Source organism: Musa acuminata, chromosome BXJ1-3, assembly GCF_036884655.1.
Source record: "Musa acuminata AAA Group cultivar baxijiao chromosome BXJ1-3, Cavendish_Baxijiao_AAA, whole genome shotgun sequence".
In the NCBI taxonomy this organism is placed as follows: Eukaryota; Viridiplantae; Streptophyta; class Magnoliopsida; order Zingiberales; family Musaceae; genus Musa; species Musa acuminata.
In genome coordinates, this window is record NC_088329.1 from 45,282,536 (window position 1) to 45,301,296 (window position 18,761).

At 39.0% G+C, this 18,761-nt stretch overlaps 4 protein-coding genes and 1 non-coding gene across 5 annotated transcripts; 4 read left to right on the forward strand and 1 right to left on the reverse strand.

Moving 5' to 3' along the window:
* Positions 1-65: 65 nt before the first annotated feature.
* Positions 66-5,418, reverse strand: LOC135634706 (uncharacterized). Its single transcript, XM_065145234.1, has 3 exons — positions 4,680-5,418; positions 2,239-2,426; positions 66-840 (listed from the first exon to the last, which is right to left on the reverse strand). Exons 1-3 carry the CDS (start codon positions 5,251-5,253, stop codon positions 355-357), a joined length of 1,248 nt encoding a protein of 415 aa, XP_065001306.1. The 5' UTR covers positions 5,254-5,418; the 3' UTR covers positions 66-354.
* Positions 5,419-8,461: 3,043 nt separating this feature from the next.
* Positions 8,462-11,726, forward strand: LOC135634715 (GTP-binding protein At2g22870-like). The gene is made up of 4 exons (XM_065145256.1): positions 8,462-9,031; positions 9,299-9,368; positions 11,009-11,171; positions 11,265-11,726. Exons 1-4 carry the CDS (start codon positions 8,554-8,556, stop codon positions 11,484-11,486), a joined length of 933 nt encoding a protein of 310 aa, XP_065001328.1. The 5' UTR covers positions 8,462-8,553; the 3' UTR covers positions 11,487-11,726.
* Positions 11,727-12,113: 387 nt separating this feature from the next.
* Positions 12,114-14,804, forward strand: LOC103979796 (uncharacterized). The gene is made up of 3 exons (XM_009396013.3): positions 12,114-12,411; positions 14,279-14,339; positions 14,413-14,804. The coding sequence occupies exons 1-3, from the start codon at positions 12,304-12,306 to the stop codon at positions 14,655-14,657; spliced, it is 414 nt and encodes a 137-aa protein (XP_009394288.2). The 5' UTR covers positions 12,114-12,303; the 3' UTR covers positions 14,658-14,804.
* A 724-nt stretch (positions 14,805-15,528) lies between these two features.
* On the forward strand, positions 15,529-15,600 carry TRNAD-GUC (transfer RNA aspartic acid (anticodon GUC)). The gene has a single exon. It is a non-coding gene; the product is annotated as a tRNA-Asp (tRNA).
* Positions 15,601-15,644: 44 nt separating this feature from the next.
* On the forward strand, positions 15,645-18,514 carry LOC135634727 (uncharacterized). Its single transcript, XM_065145271.1, has 7 exons — positions 15,645-15,802; positions 15,884-15,980; positions 16,069-16,207; positions 16,295-16,377; positions 17,717-17,851; positions 17,939-18,043; positions 18,186-18,514. Exons 1-7 carry the CDS (start codon positions 15,714-15,716, stop codon positions 18,318-18,320), a joined length of 783 nt encoding a protein of 260 aa, XP_065001343.1. The 5' UTR covers positions 15,645-15,713; the 3' UTR covers positions 18,321-18,514.
* Positions 18,515-18,761: the final 247 nt, after the last annotated feature.

An 18,761-nucleotide genomic window follows, 5' to 3' on the forward strand; every position in this document is an offset into this window, starting at 1 on the left:
CTCTCGATATCATATACACATTAAGATCAGCAAAGAAATAGTTCGATGAGTAGATAAAACAAGGATATTACAACATGTCTTCATATCATATCATGAAATTGAACCCCTTGATTAGGACAAACCTAATACCGTTTTACATTACATCATGACAGCAGCAGTAGTTTTCAGAATGGCACATTTGACACTTTACAAGGGGAAAGAACCAGTGGGTTATATATATATATCTACACTACAATCGCAAAATGCCAACAGATAAATTGCAGTCCAACATACACCATAAAATTCTCATCAAGGGACAGAGAACAAGTACATCCACATAGTACCAGACTGCCAAATCATCTTAGTCCTGAACCCTCATTTTTTGAGGGCCTTTGGTGCACTTCTATCGTCCTCTTCCTCTAGATCACTAAACGAGACGTCCTCGTCATTGCCTATAGGAATGCTGGTGCTTCCTGAGATGCCCATTTCTTCTGTTTCATCTTCCAACCAATCATCCCCATCCTCGTCGAACCTCTCAATGGAGACCTTTGATGCATCACTGTGATCCTTCTGCAGCTGTCTTGGTGGCTCTTCTTCGATGACAGACTTATCAATGACTTCTACCTCAGTTGTTTGGATTGGGTGTTTTTCTGTCACGGGGTCGGTGATTGGCACAGAAATAACTTCCTTTGCTTGGGATGGTGAAGTTTCATACAAATCCTTTAGTTCTGTGACCTTCACTTCGGATTGAACTGAGGTATCGTCTATTTTCCTGTTGGAAACATCAACTTCAGGCCTCTCTGCTTCTGCAATATCTTGATTCTGCAACTTCTGGAACAGCAATGCTCTGGCTTCCGCAACCTGCACAAAGATAGAATGGATCATTTAGACCTAACAATTTTCAACAGCTTTGATGGCAAAGTCTGGAAGTGGATGCAAACATGTTACTCCAACTTTTGAAGTTAAGTATGTCGGTAAATTGTAGACTTTTACAAATTCATTCAGGGGGAAAGAATCCTGTGAACCACATGTATAAACCAAATCTTATCAATTCCACCATTGAAACAATAATTATTCAAACTGTACTAACATTACCTAAGCTTAATCTTGATTTAAAATATTTCCTAAGATAATTCAAAATACTCATCGCATCCATGCTGTTTCCATGTTGGCAACCAACAGTTACTGGATACATCTTAACACATGCCAGGTAGTACAATCATTTTTAGGACCTATGTACCATTTGTATTAATTTAATGTGTATATATGTATACGTATATACATATACATATATGTATATACATATATACATATATATAATGTCTATGCTTCCTTGTCTCTTTTGGTAAAAATCCAAAACTCCACAAAGCGTACCTTTGTAAACAAAAACTTAAGACTTGAATTCATAAATTGCAAAAGACATATGGTCTAAGGGAGTTAGAATACTCTACAATATATAGATAATAGAAGGGCTCCAATTCTCACATCTCAACAGCCCAATGATCCTATCATTACATCTCTTTGTCACTTGTACTCAAAACTGGGTAAGTAGATCCCAAGATGATAAGTGGGGCTAATGCCGTAACTTATCCAAGTCTTTTTATTTTTTTCTAGCATAAGAATGTTGATAGCATCTTCATATGAAGGTCCATATGCTACTTGATTGCCCGGTTGCTCCAAGTATTTCAATGTTGTTACAAAGCATAGAGTTGTGTTAGCATCAGCTGTCAAGACAAGGCACTAACAGAAATCCTTGTGGATCCATGCGAGCTATAAAAGGTGAGGTATATATGTCAGACAAAGAAGGACTTTGTGCAGACCAATGATGCATGATGTACCTTGCTTTGACGATTTCACCCAGTCCACTGATCGTAATAGTTTATAATTAATCATTAATGTTAAATCACAATCTATTTTACTATGATTATGATCTCTGAATGCAAATCATTTCAAGAATGAAACTAGAAATTGAAGATTGGTAGCAAATGTTACAACCAACACTAGGTGAGTACATATTTGTTTCTGCAATTCGAAGACTTCAAAGAAATTCATGGAAGGCCTAAATGCTAGCTCACCAAAATTTTCATTTTTCAGCAATCATGTTTAGGCATCTAAACCTAGAATCTGAGCCAAACTTACATCAGAAGAAGTCATTTTACCAGGGCATTTCCTTTGAAGTTCTATATACCAAAAAGCATACTGATGGCGAGTTATTAAGTAAAACGGTCAAAGAGAACAGCTTTGAGCAAGATAACAGACCTGAGGTGTTGAGAGCAGTTCGGCATCATGCTTACTGAGTCTAGGGTGCAAAAGGACAAAATAAATTTTCCAAAAGCAGCCCTCACTCATATGACTTGGGCAAAGTTCAATCCTTAAAGCAGCTAATCTTGGTGCAAGTCTTTCGACAGCCAATGCATGTTCTTGTTGGGCATCAGACATGTCAAAATCTGGGAAATGAGATAAATATAAAAAGCCAAACAAGCTAGAAGAAAGTTGTCCATAAGTGATGACTGCCCATTCTCAAAGAAACAAGCCCAGAAAGAACATAAATATGAACCAACACGAAAATCATATTAGAAATTCAGAACTTCAATAAGCAACAACTTCAAAGGCAAATATAAATTCAATAGATTACAACTTTTCAGAATTCTGTAAAGGCATAAAAAAGTTATAAATTAAATGGCAAGCACTATAAGTGATTGTCAAGTCTATGAGGAAGTACTGTACCACCTCTCCATTGATCACTTCCTGAAGAAAAAGAGTAAAAGATGCAATTTTATGCCTCTTAAAGTTCTCAAAGTACATAGAGCCTTATAAAAAAGTGGTAAAGAAGATACGCAATGGTCATGAAACAAAGTAATATAGAAGTAAACATGCTATTCAAAAACCACATTAAGCTAGCTGAGCTAAAAGAAGGTCCTATCGATGTTACTTCCAGTCAGGCAGGCTACTTCCTAAGCAGTACAAACTCTCAAGATGCCCACTATGATTTTGTTGATCACCATGTGAAACATAAAATTATGCATATATGATTTGATTATACATTATAGTGCTTGATCTAAGCTAACAGTACTATTTTGGATCTAGTTTGGTCTCAGAGTAATATGATATACACTCCTAATGCTTTAAACTTTCCTGTCAATCCCATAAAATAAAGTGTATAACTAAAAAAGATGAAGCCACTATGCATAAGTTTCCTTGCTTGAGGAATTAGAGTAGGTGAATTAGTTAACCTACATTGCCATGGTATTTGGCTATATTGCACAGACATTCTTGCCAAAACGGTTCAGAGATTGAACTTGGTAGCAAAATGTAATCATTTGAACATGTTGTCTGAATGGACAAGATCTTTTGATGTAGCCCGAAGTCCAGAACTTAATTATATTGAGGGAATAAGGCCATGGGCATATCTATCAATATCATATCAGTGATAGGGATGACGAAGTGAAATTGGGATATCCTTCCCCCTGGTTCATAGACGTAAAAACTAAAGACAACGAACATAGTTAAATTTCCTCTGTGATCCAAAGAAAGGGATCTTAAGAATAATTCATTTACAATTATTACAACATAGAAAAAGACTTTTTTTGGTATGTAGTAAAACTTGAATTAGCATAAAAACCCTTCAGCTGTAACAATCAACAGATTTATAAGCTGAAATGACCGAAGTTATTTAGTAGTGCATCTAATATGTTGAATATGACTAGATTGGTTCTTAAAAAGCTCACAATTTAATAATTTTAAGAAATAAAAAAGGGTCAGATATTTTAGAAGACATCTAAGTGCAATACGAGACAAAACAAGGTTGTTAAATAAACAGTTTATGTATTGGTCGACAGGAAGTACCCAGAAAGAAGGCTTGCATACACGGGGAACAATGCTGATGCAGACAAGAAATTAGAATTAGGTAGTGACAAAAGAATATCTTAGACTTTATCTATCATGATTATAGTATCCGTTTTTAAAATAGGTGCACATCAGAAATCTATATTACCTTTCAAGAGCCATTCCACATCAACTTTCCTGGTGAATACTCTTCATCACGTGAAATTATAAAGAATTAAACATTACTAGCAGAATCTAGAATCTTTTCTCATTCTCAATTGCGAAAGGCAGATCAAGCCAAAATGTACAAAAAAGAAAAAAAAAATGTTATCCTGTTCTGTAGTAACTTCCTATTACTTCATGAAGCAAAAAAGTTAGTTGAAATAGTATCTAGACCTAATTCAATTTCTATCAAGTCAAAGAGGAGAAGTGGGAATTTTAAGAAGAAACTATGAGTCCCTCATATTAATTTCTGCTACAACACGTCAAGACCCAAGGTTTCAGCCTCGACGAACAGCATTCACCGTAAATGTCTAACTGCATTTCTGTGGATGGACACAACAGAATTGAAAGTGCAATTAAAATTTTACTCTATTGGATCTGATGGAAAACAACAGGTGAGACCGTCATGGTTCGATCCATGCAAATAAGTTCCCCTAGTATTTTCTGTTAGTAGATCCCACAGGATAAGGTTTTTGTGAAACATTACAGACACCAATATTAAATTCATCAACAAATTTTAACTATTAGATGGCGTAAACAATCATATCTGGTTACTAAATGACTGAAAGATTGTACAAAAGAAATTGGGAATAGAAAACAATACCAGTTAAATCTATATTAGGTCAATGAGGCAGCAAGAAAGGAAGACAAACCATCAGATTCTTCGTCATCGGGCAACAAGGGGAAATCCAACCAGGTCTCCGGATGCATGGAGATGTTCCTAACGAAGGCCATCACCTCCTCCGTGACGCCAATAGCATTAGTGCGGTACTTGCTCTCCGATCCTTCTTCGTCCTCTGCATCCCAATCCTCCCCTTCCCCGGGTCCCAACGGGAGGAACGTGGACGCGATCTTGGAGAACTCCGATACCGCCTTGGAGCTGGAGAGCCTGGAGATCCCGGACCTGAATCTGCCGCCGATCTCGGCAAGGTCGCTCCGGAATCCAGCGAATGCGAGGGCATCGGAGTCCTCGACCGGGTCAGCGTCGCCGCCGGAGGCGGCGGAGGAGGGGGGAGGGGCCAGGAAGGAGGCAACGCCGCGGAATCGGCGGGACAGGGCTTCGGTGATCTCGGAGAGATCTTCCTTGACGCCGCGGCTGGGGTCGCCGTCCTCTCCTTCACGGGGACTAGGCGACGACGCCGACTCCGCCCTCTGCGTCACATCCGTCTCGCCATCATGGCGATCGGCCATCAGCGTGCTCGCGAAAGACCTCGCTAGCCACGACATGGCGTCGATTTTCGATCTACCTCTTCTTCCTCTTCTCCTCCTTTTCTCCGGATCTCGATGTGCGAGCGCACTCGAAAGCCGCGAGGGTTGGGTTTGGTCGGCACGTGAGTCCGCGAAACACCGGCTGTTAACTCACGTGTTGCTGTTGTCTCATCTCTTCTCTAAGGCAAGCAAGGAATCGATGGCTCATCGCGCGCGTATATATATATATATATTATATTATATTATATATATATATATATATATATGTGAAAGCAATATTAATAACTAAAGCAAAGGATATGTCAAAGATTATTATTAATTTAATTAATTTCTCGAAATAATTCTATTAATATCACTTTTACAGACTTAATTTTTATGATTACGTATCGACTAAACTTCATGATGTCAACTATGTGGTGATAATGTAAAATCTATCTTGACAAATCATTACTTCATATTTTTGAGTTCGACATATTTGAATATTTATTGTGACCTTTACCTAATAATCATTTATCATACTATAAAAAAAACCCTCATGTGTATTCTTAAAAAACTAATATATTAATTAAATCATTCGAGTTTTTACTAACCTAAGTATACCCTTTTATAAGATTTCAATCTAAATCTCTCAACCTTCTGACACCTCAACATAACATGTGTCAATATTTAATTTTGATGTTATACGAAAATTTTTTGTTATATTTTCAGCTGAGTTGTGTGTGTTAGGATCAAGAGCACTAAGAGGAGGGGGTGAATTAGTACAGTGGAAAACTTTCAGCGATTAAAACTGCGTTCGTACGTTGAAATCTGATTCCGACGTAAAGTTCATTTCATGCATATAATAACTTTGAAAGCTTACGGAAACATATTTGAAGTAAAGTAAGGAAGACAGTTTGCAGTTAAGATAGAAGTCAGAATGTAAGCGCAAACTGAAATATGATGTTCGTACGATAAAACCGATTTCCGTCTTAACGCCGATTCGGAAAATACTTAACTAAGAAACACATTTGTAAATGAGCAGAATACAGTAAGCTACTGAGGAGGTTTGCAGTAAAGATAAGATGCTCAAAGTAAATGCAAACCAGAGAAGACGAGAGTTTATAGTGGTTCGATCAATCGTGACCTACATCCACTCCTCCGATTCCTCTTCCGTCGGGACCACCGACATCCACTAACGATCTTCCTTTACTAGGCGAAGATCAATCTCCTTCTTACACCCCTCTTCTCCTTTTACCGGGTTTAGGAGATAACCCTTACAAGCACTCACTCTCCTCTCTTAAACATAATTTTAACACTTAAGCTAGATGAGGGAAATCTAGAGATTGCAGCAGTGTTTTCTCTCTTTTAATCTCTCTGTGCTTGTGTTTTTTACCCAGGGATGAGAGGGGTATTTATAGGCTCCAAACTAGTTTGAATTCCGAGCTCAAAACTATCATCTCCCGGAATTCCGGGGTCTAGCGGTTGCACCGCCTGGTAGAGCTCGGAGACTGAGCCTCTGGACGGTGCCACCGCTTGTTAGGGGCGGTTGCACCACTTGGCAGAGCTCGGAGATTGAACCTCTAGGCAGTGCCACCGCTTGACAGGGGCAGTTGCACCGCTCAGTCTCGCTCGGAGACTGAGCCCAGGCAGTGCCACCGCCTGTCAGGGGGGGTTGCATCGCTCAGTCTCGCTCGAAGACTGAGCCCAGGCGGTGCCACCGCCCAGCTTTCCTGGGAGACCCTCTCCTAGGCGGTGCCACCGCCTAGTAGGAATTCTGGTCCGAATGGGTTGGTCCATTCGGCCCAATTTGGGTTTGTCAATGGCCCAATTGCCCCCATATTAAGTTAATGGGATCACCTTCTATTCCTAACTTAATCTACATGCTAATATGACAATTCTTAAGACATTTACTACAGCTTGCTCCGGTGCGTCAATCGCTTCTTCCGGCGAGCTTCCGGCGAACTTTCGGCAAACATCCGACGAACCTCCGGCGATGCTCCGACGGACTTCCGGCAAACTCCTGGACTTGCGACGATCCACTTGGCGAGTTCCGACGAGCTTCTTTTGGCAAGCTCCTGGACTTCTCGGATTTGTTCCCGCAGAACCTCCGACGATCGTCCGGACTTCTGTCGAACTCCCAACGTGATCATAGTCTTAACTCTGGCGTAACTCTTGCTGCATGTCTTATATCCATCGTAGTTAATCCTGCACATGTAAAACAAAACTTCGATCGAGACAATTATTCCTAAGCAATTAACCAAGTTGTCCGGCATGTCATTGGTCCCTCGACGCTTTGTCCGATTCTTCGGCGCATCATCCTCTCTTGCGGCCTATTACCCAATTGGCCAGTTGACTCCGCAACTCCGATATCCTTGGCTCAATACCCGCTCTTCTTGGCCCAATGTCCGAGTTCGCGATCCGAAGCGTTCTGTCAATACGTCGACCGATCCACCAGCCCGATGTCCAATCTTCTGACAAGTTCCTTACGGCACAACATGATTTTTCCTGCTTTAATTGTCTCAACCTGATCGAAGCATCCTACGTCACTCAAAACGCAGTTTAAGACATAAACACAATTATCAATTGATTTCATCAACAAAATATGATATTCAACTACGTGTATTTATAAGGAAAAATAGTTACATTTGTTTGAACTTTCTTTTGTGACTAAATTTTTTATCTTGCTCATATATCCTTAAAAATAAAATGTTCCAAACATATCCCTTCTAAACTAGAAATGTTAATAATTATTCCTCTATATTTATCTATAGTCAATTAATTGGTGGAAACAATAAAGGGTAATTTGGGTATATAAATTCTAAAACTTTTCAAAATCATTTGTAATTTAGTTGATAGTGCTTAGCATGTATTTATTGTATTTTAAGATGAGTGGCATACATATAAAAAAAATACTATTTGATAATTAAATGACCTGCTTTTATTTTAGAACTCAATTTTTTTTTTGTTAAGACATCATAGTAATTAATACATTATTGCATAAGTGACAAGTTTGGAATTCATGTTTGAGCATGTTTAATATAATAAAATATTATAATTAATCTTTTTAACTCAATTTTTGTGTATATATATATATATATATATATATATATATACACACACAAAGATTTATAGGATATGAGAGTTTTCTCTAGTCCTTTGTACTACATTTGCAATATGATTGGTAAAAGTCAACATTGAGCCAGGCACGTGTGAATTCAATACATACATGAGACGACGCGTCTTCTTGCCACGGTACCTGCATTTGTCGATGGATTAGTCGTGGAATTGGACTCGCTATTTCAGCAAACACCTAAACCGCAGCTTCCAGCCCCAACAGATATGATACTCCGCCACCATCGCCTCTTAAACCTCCACATGCTCTCCACTCCTCCCATCGCTCCGTCTCTCGCCGCGGTCTCCTTCCGCCGCCCGCTCTCCCATGCCGCACGTACGACTCCCGGAACCGGCTCTCCTCCTCCTCCGCCTCCTTCACCTCATCCCGTCAAGCCCTCCTTGGCCTCCAATGTGGCGGGCGCGGACTTGGTGAGGACCGCACTCTTCGTGCCGCCGGGGGTGGCGCGGGAGGAGGTGACGCCGGATATGTTGCTACCGGGTTCCAACATCGTGGTCGGGCCCTACGCTGGTCACGCGCAGATCAAGCAGGTGGAGTTCGTGAAAAGCAGCGCCCGGGCGCGCGACTGCCCCAAGGATAACCGCCCCGAGTTCGCCATCCTCGGCAGGTCCAACGTCGGCAAGTCCTCCCTCATCAATGCCCTCGTCCGTAAGAAGGAGTTCGCCCTCACTTCCAAGAAGCCAGGTCGGACCCTTATGCGCCTGTCCTTGTTCCTCGCTTAAAAAGTTCATTTCTTGTGCTGCTCTCAGGGTCTGCGCTAAGCTGCAAACTCTAAGATTTTTGCCTAAGGGATATCGAATTCCCAAATTGTCTTAGAAAAGCACAAATGGCCAATTTTTTGTTCGTCTTCAATTTGTAACTGTATTGTGGTTGTGCTTTTAGTATCATTACGAGCTCCTGAGTTTGGAATCAATTGTTAGTGTAGATATTATGTGAACTTTCTTTCTGCAGGGAAGACGCAACTTATAAATCACTTTCTGGTCAACAAAAGCTGGTACATCGTCGATCTGCCCGGCTATGGGTACACATTCCCTTCGCTCTGTATTATGTATGCTAGCTGTTTGCTTGGTTTCCTTGGCGATTGATATATGCAATGACCAAGGATTTTCCTTTCTGCTATAACTTATATATAGATATGTTATAAACTCCCCAGTGAGATTCTGGTTGTGCAACAGAGTCATGCTTTCTTGGCAAATTATATGTGTAAAAAGGTGTGCCGAAATGGTCATTACTTGATTCTTTGACAATCTTCTATGTGGTACCTTGCGTTGATTTTTGGTCTTGCCAACTAAGTTCCTTATGCTTATAAATATATTATTTCTCCGTCAGACAATTCTTTGGAACATATGCTCTCTGAAATCCTTAATTGAAATGAATTTGATGCTCATTCACAATCATACATAATCTTCCCACAGAAAATTTCTTATGAGCTTATTGTTTGTTTGATACAAAATGGATGACAGTTTTTTTAAAATGCCTCTGAGATAATCTTAAAATTTGTGAAATATGAGAATTCACTAGAAAATTATTAGTCTGTTGTCTGCAATGATCTATATTATTTCTTAGTTACATATTTTTACTTATTGTTGTTCACTTCCTTTTAATGAGTAACTAATTTTTCAGATATAGATGGGAGCTCTGCTATCAAATATATGTGTTCTCTATGAAGTCATTTATATTCCTTACTGAATTTTTTGCACTATGTATTCTCTAACAAATATGAAAATTCAAAGAAGCTACTATGCATTTTGGTGTACAACTTGATATACCTAAAAACATGCTGTGTAAAATGATTGAATGTCAGCAGGAAAGGAAAAACTATCTTTCTGCTTGAATATCTTTGCAAATATGAATTAGTGATGGCTTGAGGATTGGATTAGACTTTTTACAAAATTTTTGGGAGTACTTTTGGTTAAGGTTTATGCATGGCACAAATTGATAATTAACTAGCATACACAATAGATGCAAAGAGCCTAGCTTTTGATGGTTCTACACTGATCAAGATGCAGCTTTAGATGCAAAGAGCCTAGCCTTTTAAAGTTTCCAAACAATTCAAATGCAGCTCCTTTTTCTTTTCAAGTCTTTGACATGACAAATTAATTTAATGAATGGCATGATTTCTAAGCCTATGACATTCACAAAAGGTTTTTCTTTCAATTTGTTGTGGTAATATTAATAATTTGTCAGCATAAATGGCTCACTTCTGATTTAATTTATTTGAAATATCTTTGACAAGATTTTATCACAAATTTGTCACCTAGAAGTAAATTGGTCCCGATAAATATTCAGCAAAGGCTTGTCTTTCAGTTCAAAAGATTGAACTTGAGTGCCTCGTCTAAATGGCCAATGGACATTACTGTGATGCCATGTTTCTTGTGTTGAAGATAGTATTTGTCTTAAGCATTAACTTCTTGGACAGACAAAATTTCATTTACTCTTTGTTCTTTCTATGACTGTTGGTATCACTTTCTGTAGTTGATTTGGAAATGCCTTAATGTATATAATTTGGAAAGCAATTCAAAAGAAAACATGAATTTCTGATGGTGTTCTATGTTGAACTCTACCCTACTCACCCTCTAAGCAGATTACAATGTTTCAAATCTGCATGCATTAGTCTTTTTATTTCAGCTGCTGATTTTGCAACTGCCTTCTTGCTTATAGGTTTGCAAATGCTTCTCAGTCTGCTCGAACAGATTGGTCTTCATTTACCAAGGGTTACTTTCTAAACCGTGATACCTTGGTTGCTGTCTTGCTTCTTGTTGATGCCAGTATTCCACCTCAGCAGATAGATCTTGACTGTGCTAACTGGCTCGGCCGTAACGATGTAAGCCTATCGTAGTTTCCTATCTTTACCTATCATCATTGTTTTCATTTTCTATGATCACCGACTCCATTGCTCTTGTCCTCTATATGTTAGATTGGCATGACTTTTGTGTTCACCAAGTGTGACAAGATAAAGGGTGGTAAAGGAAAGCGATCTGATGATAACATCAAGCATTTCCAAGATCTTATCAGTAAGTACTACAAGGAGCCTCCACCATGGATCATGACTAGCAGTGTTACTGGCCTTGGTCGAGATGAGCTTCTTCTTCATATGTCGCAGCTAAGGAATTACTGGGACAACGACGAGGTAGTTTGAAACCCAAAAGCCTCGACAAAGGCAGTTGGGAGTTGTACTATACTTGTCAAACCTCTGTTTACCTGAGTTGTCATGTGGAATGTGATTGCAGCTCATGGGATGAAAGTTAAGCTATGTGCTTCCTTTCCTAACCTGGATTGCAGTTCATGTTATCGTCAATTGGTTCATAGATATATGTTGACTTGTAAAGATCTAAATGTATTATTACTGTTAACTTGGATTCAAGTATTTTGAAAAGCATATTGATAGATTAGTTATCTCATCAAATTGGATCATGATATGTTTGTGCATTTTGGATAACAAGCTGATGGATTAATTATCTCATCAAATCAGATTATGATATGATGTGTTTGAATTCTTATAGTTAAAAGTTATATTTGAATTCAAAAGTTGTGTTGACATCGACATCCATCCACAAGGCAAATTATATATATGTATGTATATATATATATATATATATGTATATATATATATATATATATATAATATGACGTCATTGCTATTAGATTCTGTGTCGGTAGAGGGGTTTCATGCAAATACGGCAAGGGTATTTACTAATAAACCCATTGCCACATAAATACCCCCTCACGCCTGTCCTTACGACGCCCTCTTTATTGACGCAGCGGATTCGCTGTCCTCCACCGCCGACGTCGTCCGCCGGGGCTCGCTCCTCCTTGTGTCGCCGTGATTCCAAATCCTTGAACGGTTATCCCCTTTCCCTTACCTCTCTGCTTCGAAGGAGGGAATGAAGCGTGGTTAAGTTGCGATCTATACGTTGGGGCGGGTCGCAAAGGAATCTCGAGAATCCACCGGTTTGATGGAGAAGGACTCTAAAGGAGAGAAGCGGAAGAGGTTTCACCAGGCGCTCCTCAATTTCTACCATCCGCCTTCGCCACCGCGGTCGCCGCCTCCCCCATCGCCTCAGGTAATCTCTCCGCCTTCCCTCCTCCTTTCCCTTCTTTCTTCTTCAATACTTGGATGCCCGGTGCCTAACCGGTCTCTAATTTGAGGTGTTGTTAACATAAATCTTATTTAGGTTGCTGTCGATTTGCTAGCAGAAGCAGATTTGTGATTATTTTTTCTGACTAGGATGGTTTAGCAAAACCCCATTTATCTTGGTCGATTAAAGAATGAGGGAAGTAACAACAAATGTCTCTTCAGCTGAGCATCTTGAACCTTTCTCGGAATTGATTTCTGGGTAGTTTGATTCGTGGATAATTAGAATGTGGAATCTTGAGACTGGGAAACAATTTTTTTTGGAGTTTGGGTGTCAGAATTTTATTAACCTATCTACCTAGCAATTAATATATCCATAAATAATATGTTTCTGCTAATTTGATAAGTGGATTGTTGGATTGGAAATTTGAAATAGGCCAAAGGGAACAGAGTACATTTCTATGTTTTTAATAATAATTACCATCAAGCTTATAGAAAAAGATGAAGCTTGAAGTAAATACAAGCTAGCAGATAACACATTTTTATTACTAAAAAATCTTATAAATATTTAGTTATTTGATCAGCATCTTGTAACCATTGCGTGCTTGTTCATTGAATGTTATGATGACTCAGAACTACAACAATTCTTAGATCCCATGCTTTTGGATTGTTGAAACTCTGGTTCTTATAACCTGTGTTTCAAAGGCTTCAGTTGTTGAATGTGGACTCAGTGAAATATGGAAGTCAAGTTTCCTGTGGCTTGCACAAATTCTGTGTACTTGAGTTGACCATTTTGATCAAGGTTAGATTGTATGCAGAGTTACATGACGTCATATAAGATAAGGGTCAATTGGCATGAAAAGTTTTAAGACTGACTTCAAATCAGTTTATTCTGGATTTATCTTTCAAGTGCATAAAGTGCAGCCATGGTGCTTTTTCCTAGAGTTTTTGGAACTTGATTTTCAATGCTCTAGCCAATCAGGTTCCAGTATTCCAGAAACTCAACTTCCTATGTTGCGTGCTTCCAAGTAGTCAAGTGGCTAAAACTATTCACATTTGATTGAGTTTCATTTTGTCTATTTACTCCCAGGCAACCAAACCTGCCATAAAATTAACTTGTCTTCCATTTTTAATCACTGAAGAATGCAGCTATAGGAGTTTGAGGAAGAAAGGCTTAGGATGAAGACCTATCTACACAGAATATTGTGGGTTTAGGGCACATGGAATATTGTGTTTTAATCATCTTGCAGCAGTTTATGTGTAACGAAGACCTGTCTACTTATTATTCAAATTATATGAACAAAGAAAATGACTCATATGGTAACATATTGGCTGCATGCATGCTGACTTGTGATAGAGCATCGAAATTACCTTAGACAAAAACACTCTGTGGTGGAAGTGAGAGTCTCGAAATAGCATATAATGATAGATGGGTCACAATATTTTTGTGCAAGGATAAGTTTTGGAGATATTTCACTCATAAGTGCTTGGTTAGGCAGTGTAAGCACTGTGATTGTGAACATTTCAAGATACCATCTATGAACTAAATGGTGCATACAGTAGATTGAATACAGTATTACAAAGGCAGATTAAATACAGTATCAACAAGGCTTCCTTTTGTGGTTTTCTTGGCCCTTCTATTAATCTCCCCAATTTGAAATGCCAATCATAAATTTGTTAGAACATTTTCTTGGAGTTGTGATTTTTTTTTATGGTCTATGGAACTTGATTTATCAGCTTATTAGTGTCTTTTGTTTCTGCAACTAGGCAACACAACTTGGTATATATATCTTCACATTCATCTCTGAATCGTTTTTCTAAGTACAAAGTTATTCTAATTGTAAGATCTATGGCAGTTAACCAAGGAGGAACTTGTTGCTATGGTTTGCGGGGATATGGCACTGGATTTGGATCAAGGTATATATAAATGGAAGATTACAATTTGTACAATGGTATCATGTTCTGTTCGTTGAGCTCATTATTCTTGCAGGGGATGAATATGATGATGGAAGTGAACTGGGTTGTACAAGTGACGTTGAATCAAAAAAGCTCACAAGGGCTCAAAGAAAGAGAATAAGGAAAAGAAAACTAAAGGAAGCAGCATCAGTTAGAAGAAAGATCATCGGACCTTTGTTGCCTTCTAGCGACCAAGATCTAAACAAACCATCTAAAAAACCATCACATGAAAATTTACCTGAATCTAGACAAGATTCTGCAGAGCATCTATCATGTTAGGTAAACTTGTTGTACTGGTAGATTTTCCTTGGACTAGTAGCATAGACTAGTTTTGTATGGATGCAATACCATTTGAAAAGATTGAGCAGTTGGATTCTGTAGCCGATCTTTATTACATACACAAGTGACTAACAAGTAGTTGCTGCATCTGAATTTGATTCTTCGGTCCGACATATTTATGTATCTCTCTCCCAGTTCAATAATACATGTTATCTGTCTGCTCTTTTAGCATATTCATCTGTCTTTTCTGTTTCAGGTTAGGTCAGTTATTATGAGCTCAATGCACAAGGTATTAGGCTTGTTTTGTACTATTATATTTAGGGGTGGTTCCTACTCAATTTTCAGTGATTGCTGATATTTTAGAAAAATAATTTTATCCAGACCATTCTCCACCATACACACTCCCCAATTGACTCAGTTCTCCATTAGTAACTTGAGTAGACATCCCCATGAGCCTCTACTAATCCTTTAGGTTCAAGCTTTTTTTTTCCCTTCTCTAAATTTCCATTTAGAGATTGTGTTCAGCAATACTGAAAATTGTTTGGATTGAGTAGTTCTAAGTGGACATGCTGAATTTAGTTAAGAATCTTTTGGAGCAGCTACACATGTTGATGCTATCTATTAGATATATCACAGGCAATGTTGGAAGGAAACCATGGTCCATGGTCACTTGAGTTCTTCTCCATGTGGACTGCTCTTGATTCATAACACCTGCAGCCATAAAGATGCATCCTCTACTCTGTTTTCTGTGAGATCTCCATCAGTGGATACAATTAACATACATCCCTACATTAGTAAAAACATGTTGTCTAAGATAGATAAAAGTCCAGTCTGCTATTATTATAATATAATAGCTCAATAGCTCAATTGAGTCGTTGTAGTATAGTGGTGAGTATTCCCGCCTGTCACGCGGGTGACCCGGGTTCGATCCCCGGCAACGGCGTTTCAATTAATTTTGGCACAGATCTAACTTTCTGGTCTGGGCTTAGCCCACTATTTTTTGTTGAACGCTGCGATGTGTTCAGGGTTCGGCATCGTTAGGGCTCGAAGCGTCCGATGGCCGACGTGAGATCAGAGACGGAGAGCAACAGCCCCTTGGACGTTGCCCCGCGCACGGCCGCCGCCTATCTCGATCCCCACTACTGGTCCGCTCACTAAATCTATCCCACTATCTGTTTTTCCATCTCGCCTCTCAGGACTCTTTGCATCGTTGCTGTTACTACAAGGGATGAGAGGTTCGCCGCCGAAGAGCACTACGAGTGGTTCAAAGATTACTCCCACTTCCAACACCTCCTCCGCCCCTTCCTCAGCCCATCCCACTCGGTTATTTCTCGTTTCGTCTCTCCTTGTGTTCCGAATCATACATGCGCCCAAAGTAATGCGTGTTTCCTTTTCCTTTAAATGTTGGTAGGTACTGGAGATTGGGTGCGGGAACTCGCGGCTCTGCGAGGAGCTGCGCAGGGATGGCGTTGCCGACATCACCTGCGTCGACATCTCCCCCGTCGCTGTCGAAAGGATGCAGAACCGGTTGCGGGACATGGGGCTTGAAGGTGCTGATTTCACCTTGATTTTGTTGTGTTTGTGGAAATGTCGATGTCGATGGCCTAATCGTGGCGGTTGGTTTTCTTGTTCTGCAGGCATCAAGGTGGTTCAGGCCGACATGCTAGACATGCCTTTTGGTGGGGAATCCTTTGATGTCGTGATCGAGAAAGGCACCATGGTAAAAGGCCTACTGTGTTCTTTCAATGTCTATTGATGTTGTGCATCTTATGGACCTCCAGATTGTATCTGGATTAGGTTATCTGCTTTGCGAGCGAAACATTATTGCTCTTTTTTTTCCTGCCTGTTTAAGTGGTGGTATTTCGTACCTTAGTGAACATGCTTGCTTTGTCACTGAGATATGTTAAGTTGAGGGAGATATGTGAAAAGGTTACAACTTAAGGATTCTAGATGTAGCAGTGTCTACACGTATATGTTCTGCTTTTACAATAAGTTAAATTTTCTAGTGATGGAGATCATGAATTTGCCATGCACTTGTGTGTTAGCGAGTTAATGATGGATGATTTGAAGCAATAGTGCTGTACCTGAATGCCACCAGTAGGTCATATAGTTCTTCACAAAGAAATTTACAACCATGAATTTTGTAGCGTCACAACAGAAGCAGTTTGTGTTTAAGGTTCACTCACTATATAACCATATCTATAGGTTCTGGGTTTAAATTAATTGATGCGAAGTAGCATTATCTTTGAAGGTACTATTCAAAAGTATCCCTTGCATATGAAGTTATGACATCAACATTGGTCATAGTCTGTCACATTGCTGTACTGGGATGAGGTGATAAAAGCCTCTGTATTTCTAGCAGCAAAGGGATCAGATGGTTTTGTTTATAAAGAAAATTTATGTAAATCCTAATAGTACTGTAGCACTGGAAATTTGGTCTAAATGGAAGGTAAATTTCTTCTGTGCTACAACTGGTTATGGCCAACAATACTCACCTCAAGCATGGTATATATAAGGATACCATGATGAAGCAAATGACAGAAAATTTATGACCACATATAACTGTAAGGTTGTCCCTTTTTCATGCAGTTCTTTTAGAAGAAGAGAATTGCACTCTTTGTGAAAATATAATGGTTTTAGTGATACAAGGGCATGGTACTTTTTCACTAGTTTGAGAACTCTATTATTTTTTTAATTGGTTTTAGATCAAGAACTCTGTTGATCATTTTAAATTGTTTGGTTTTTTTATTTTCTAGCTGCACAACACTATTAATTCACTGTCACCAACAGTTGGACTGTATACAAATCTTTTATTAGGTCCATTTTTTTACCTGCTAGTTGTAGACTAGATTTGCATCTTCATCCAATTTTTTATATCCTCGTTTCTGGGATATTTCTATGTTCTAGCTTTGGTTTGAGCATTGCAATGAACAGTGAAAAGTTTGTATCTTCAAGCTTAATTGAGTAATAAGATGGCCTATCGATTTTGTCATTGCTATCTGATGTTCCTATGGTAATTATGTGTATTAATCTGCTGTAGCAAAACATCCTTTTAAAAGGATGTCTTGTTTGTGGACAGTGGTGATCCATGGAAACCCCGGCCTGCAACGGTAGATAAGGTGATGAAAATGCTTCAAGGTGTTCACAAGGTTCTGAAACCAGAAGGCACTTTTATTTCAATCTCATTTGGACAGGTAATGGACTGAACAGCACATTCTCTTGTGATTGTGCATTTCCCTTTTGCCTTTTCTCATATTGCTTGGCTCTGCAACTCCTTGCAGCCACACTTCAGACGGCCACTATTTGAAGGCCAAGGTTTTACCTGGTCTGTTGATTGGAAAACCTTTGGGGAAGGATTCCATTATTTTTTCTATACTCTTAAGAAGGTTTGTTAACACAATGATGCATCTTCTTTTTCATACATCTAAAGCTTGCTTTAGCTCTCTTCTCTATCTAAACAACATTTACCTCAAACATGAGGTCTCGCATGTTGCTTCCCATGATATTATTAGTTTCTTTATTTTCCAGGGAAGGAGGATGTCAGACAACAAGGAGTGTGGAAGTGAGAGACCAAGTATGCCATCTATTAGTTTGTTACACGAAGAGCTGGAAGATGAGAATTATATATTTCGAACCACAATATGCGAGGAGCTAGAAACATAGGCTACTTTTTTTTTTTTTATTGTGGGAAAAACTTATCTTAGTTCAAAAGGTGAATTTTGATGGCTTCTTTGTTCACAAATTGAAAGATAGTTTAAGTGGCTATCGAAATGTGAATTAGCAGAACTGAAATTTAGTCTGCAGACTGTATGAATGGGGAAGATACTAATCCAAATATCACCCAAAGCATTCGAGGAGCTGTGCTAGATTGAAGTATCTCTTCACGATGATTCATAATAGGACATATTATGTCATGCAATTTTAATTTTTTTTTTCTGTTGATATCCTTTTATCATGTGTTATATCTATTCCTTCTTTGTTCTTACATGCTGGCTGAACTGATGGCCAAACTATAGATTGGAGGAGGGCTTGTTGCTGGCCATGGCGTCCCCATTGCCTGTCTTCCATATCATCAAAACAAAGACACACAAATCCATTGACATC

Bases quoted from the DNA above. Each gene is read 5' to 3' on its own strand.
- LOC135634715 (XM_065145256.1), top strand. From the start codon at position 8,554: ATGATACTCCGCCACCATCGCCTCTTAAACCTCCACATGCTCTCCACT. The intron at 9,032-9,298 runs GTCGGACCCTTA...TTCTTTCTGCAG, and splicing joins CCTCACTTCCAAGAAGCCAG to GGAAGACGCAACTTATAAAT. The intron at 9,369-11,008 runs GTACACATTCCC...TCTTGCTTATAG, and splicing joins GTCGATCTGCCCGGCTATGG to GTTTGCAAATGCTTCTCAGT.
- LOC135634706 (XM_065145234.1), bottom strand. From the start codon at position 5,253: ATGTCGTGGCTAGCGAGGTCTTTCGCGAGCACGCTGATGGCCGATCGC. The intron at 2,427-4,679 runs GTTTGTCTTCCT...CTCATTTCCCAG, and splicing joins CGATGACGAAGAATCTGATG to ATTTTGACATGTCTGATGCC. The intron at 841-2,238 runs GTCTGTTATCTT...ATCTTTGTGCAG, and splicing joins AACTGCTCTCAACACCTCAG to GTTGCGGAAGCCAGAGCATT.
- LOC135634727 (XM_065145271.1), top strand. From the start codon at position 15,714: ATGGCCGACGTGAGATCAGAGACGGAGAGCAACAGCCCCTTGGACGTT. The intron at 16,378-17,716 runs GTAAAAGGCCTA...TCCTTTTAAAAG, and splicing joins TGATCGAGAAAGGCACCATG to GATGTCTTGTTTGTGGACAG. The intron at 17,852-17,938 runs GTAATGGACTGA...AACTCCTTGCAG, and splicing joins TTTCAATCTCATTTGGACAG to CCACACTTCAGACGGCCACT.
- LOC103979796 (XM_009396013.3), top strand. From the start codon at position 12,304: ATGGAGAAGGACTCTAAAGGAGAGAAGCGGAAGAGGTTTCACCAGGCG. The intron at 12,412-14,278 runs GTAATCTCTCCG...GATCTATGGCAG, and splicing joins CGCCTCCCCCATCGCCTCAG to TTAACCAAGGAGGAACTTGT. The intron at 14,340-14,412 runs GTATATATAAAT...TTATTCTTGCAG, and splicing joins GGCACTGGATTTGGATCAAG to GGGATGAATATGATGATGGA.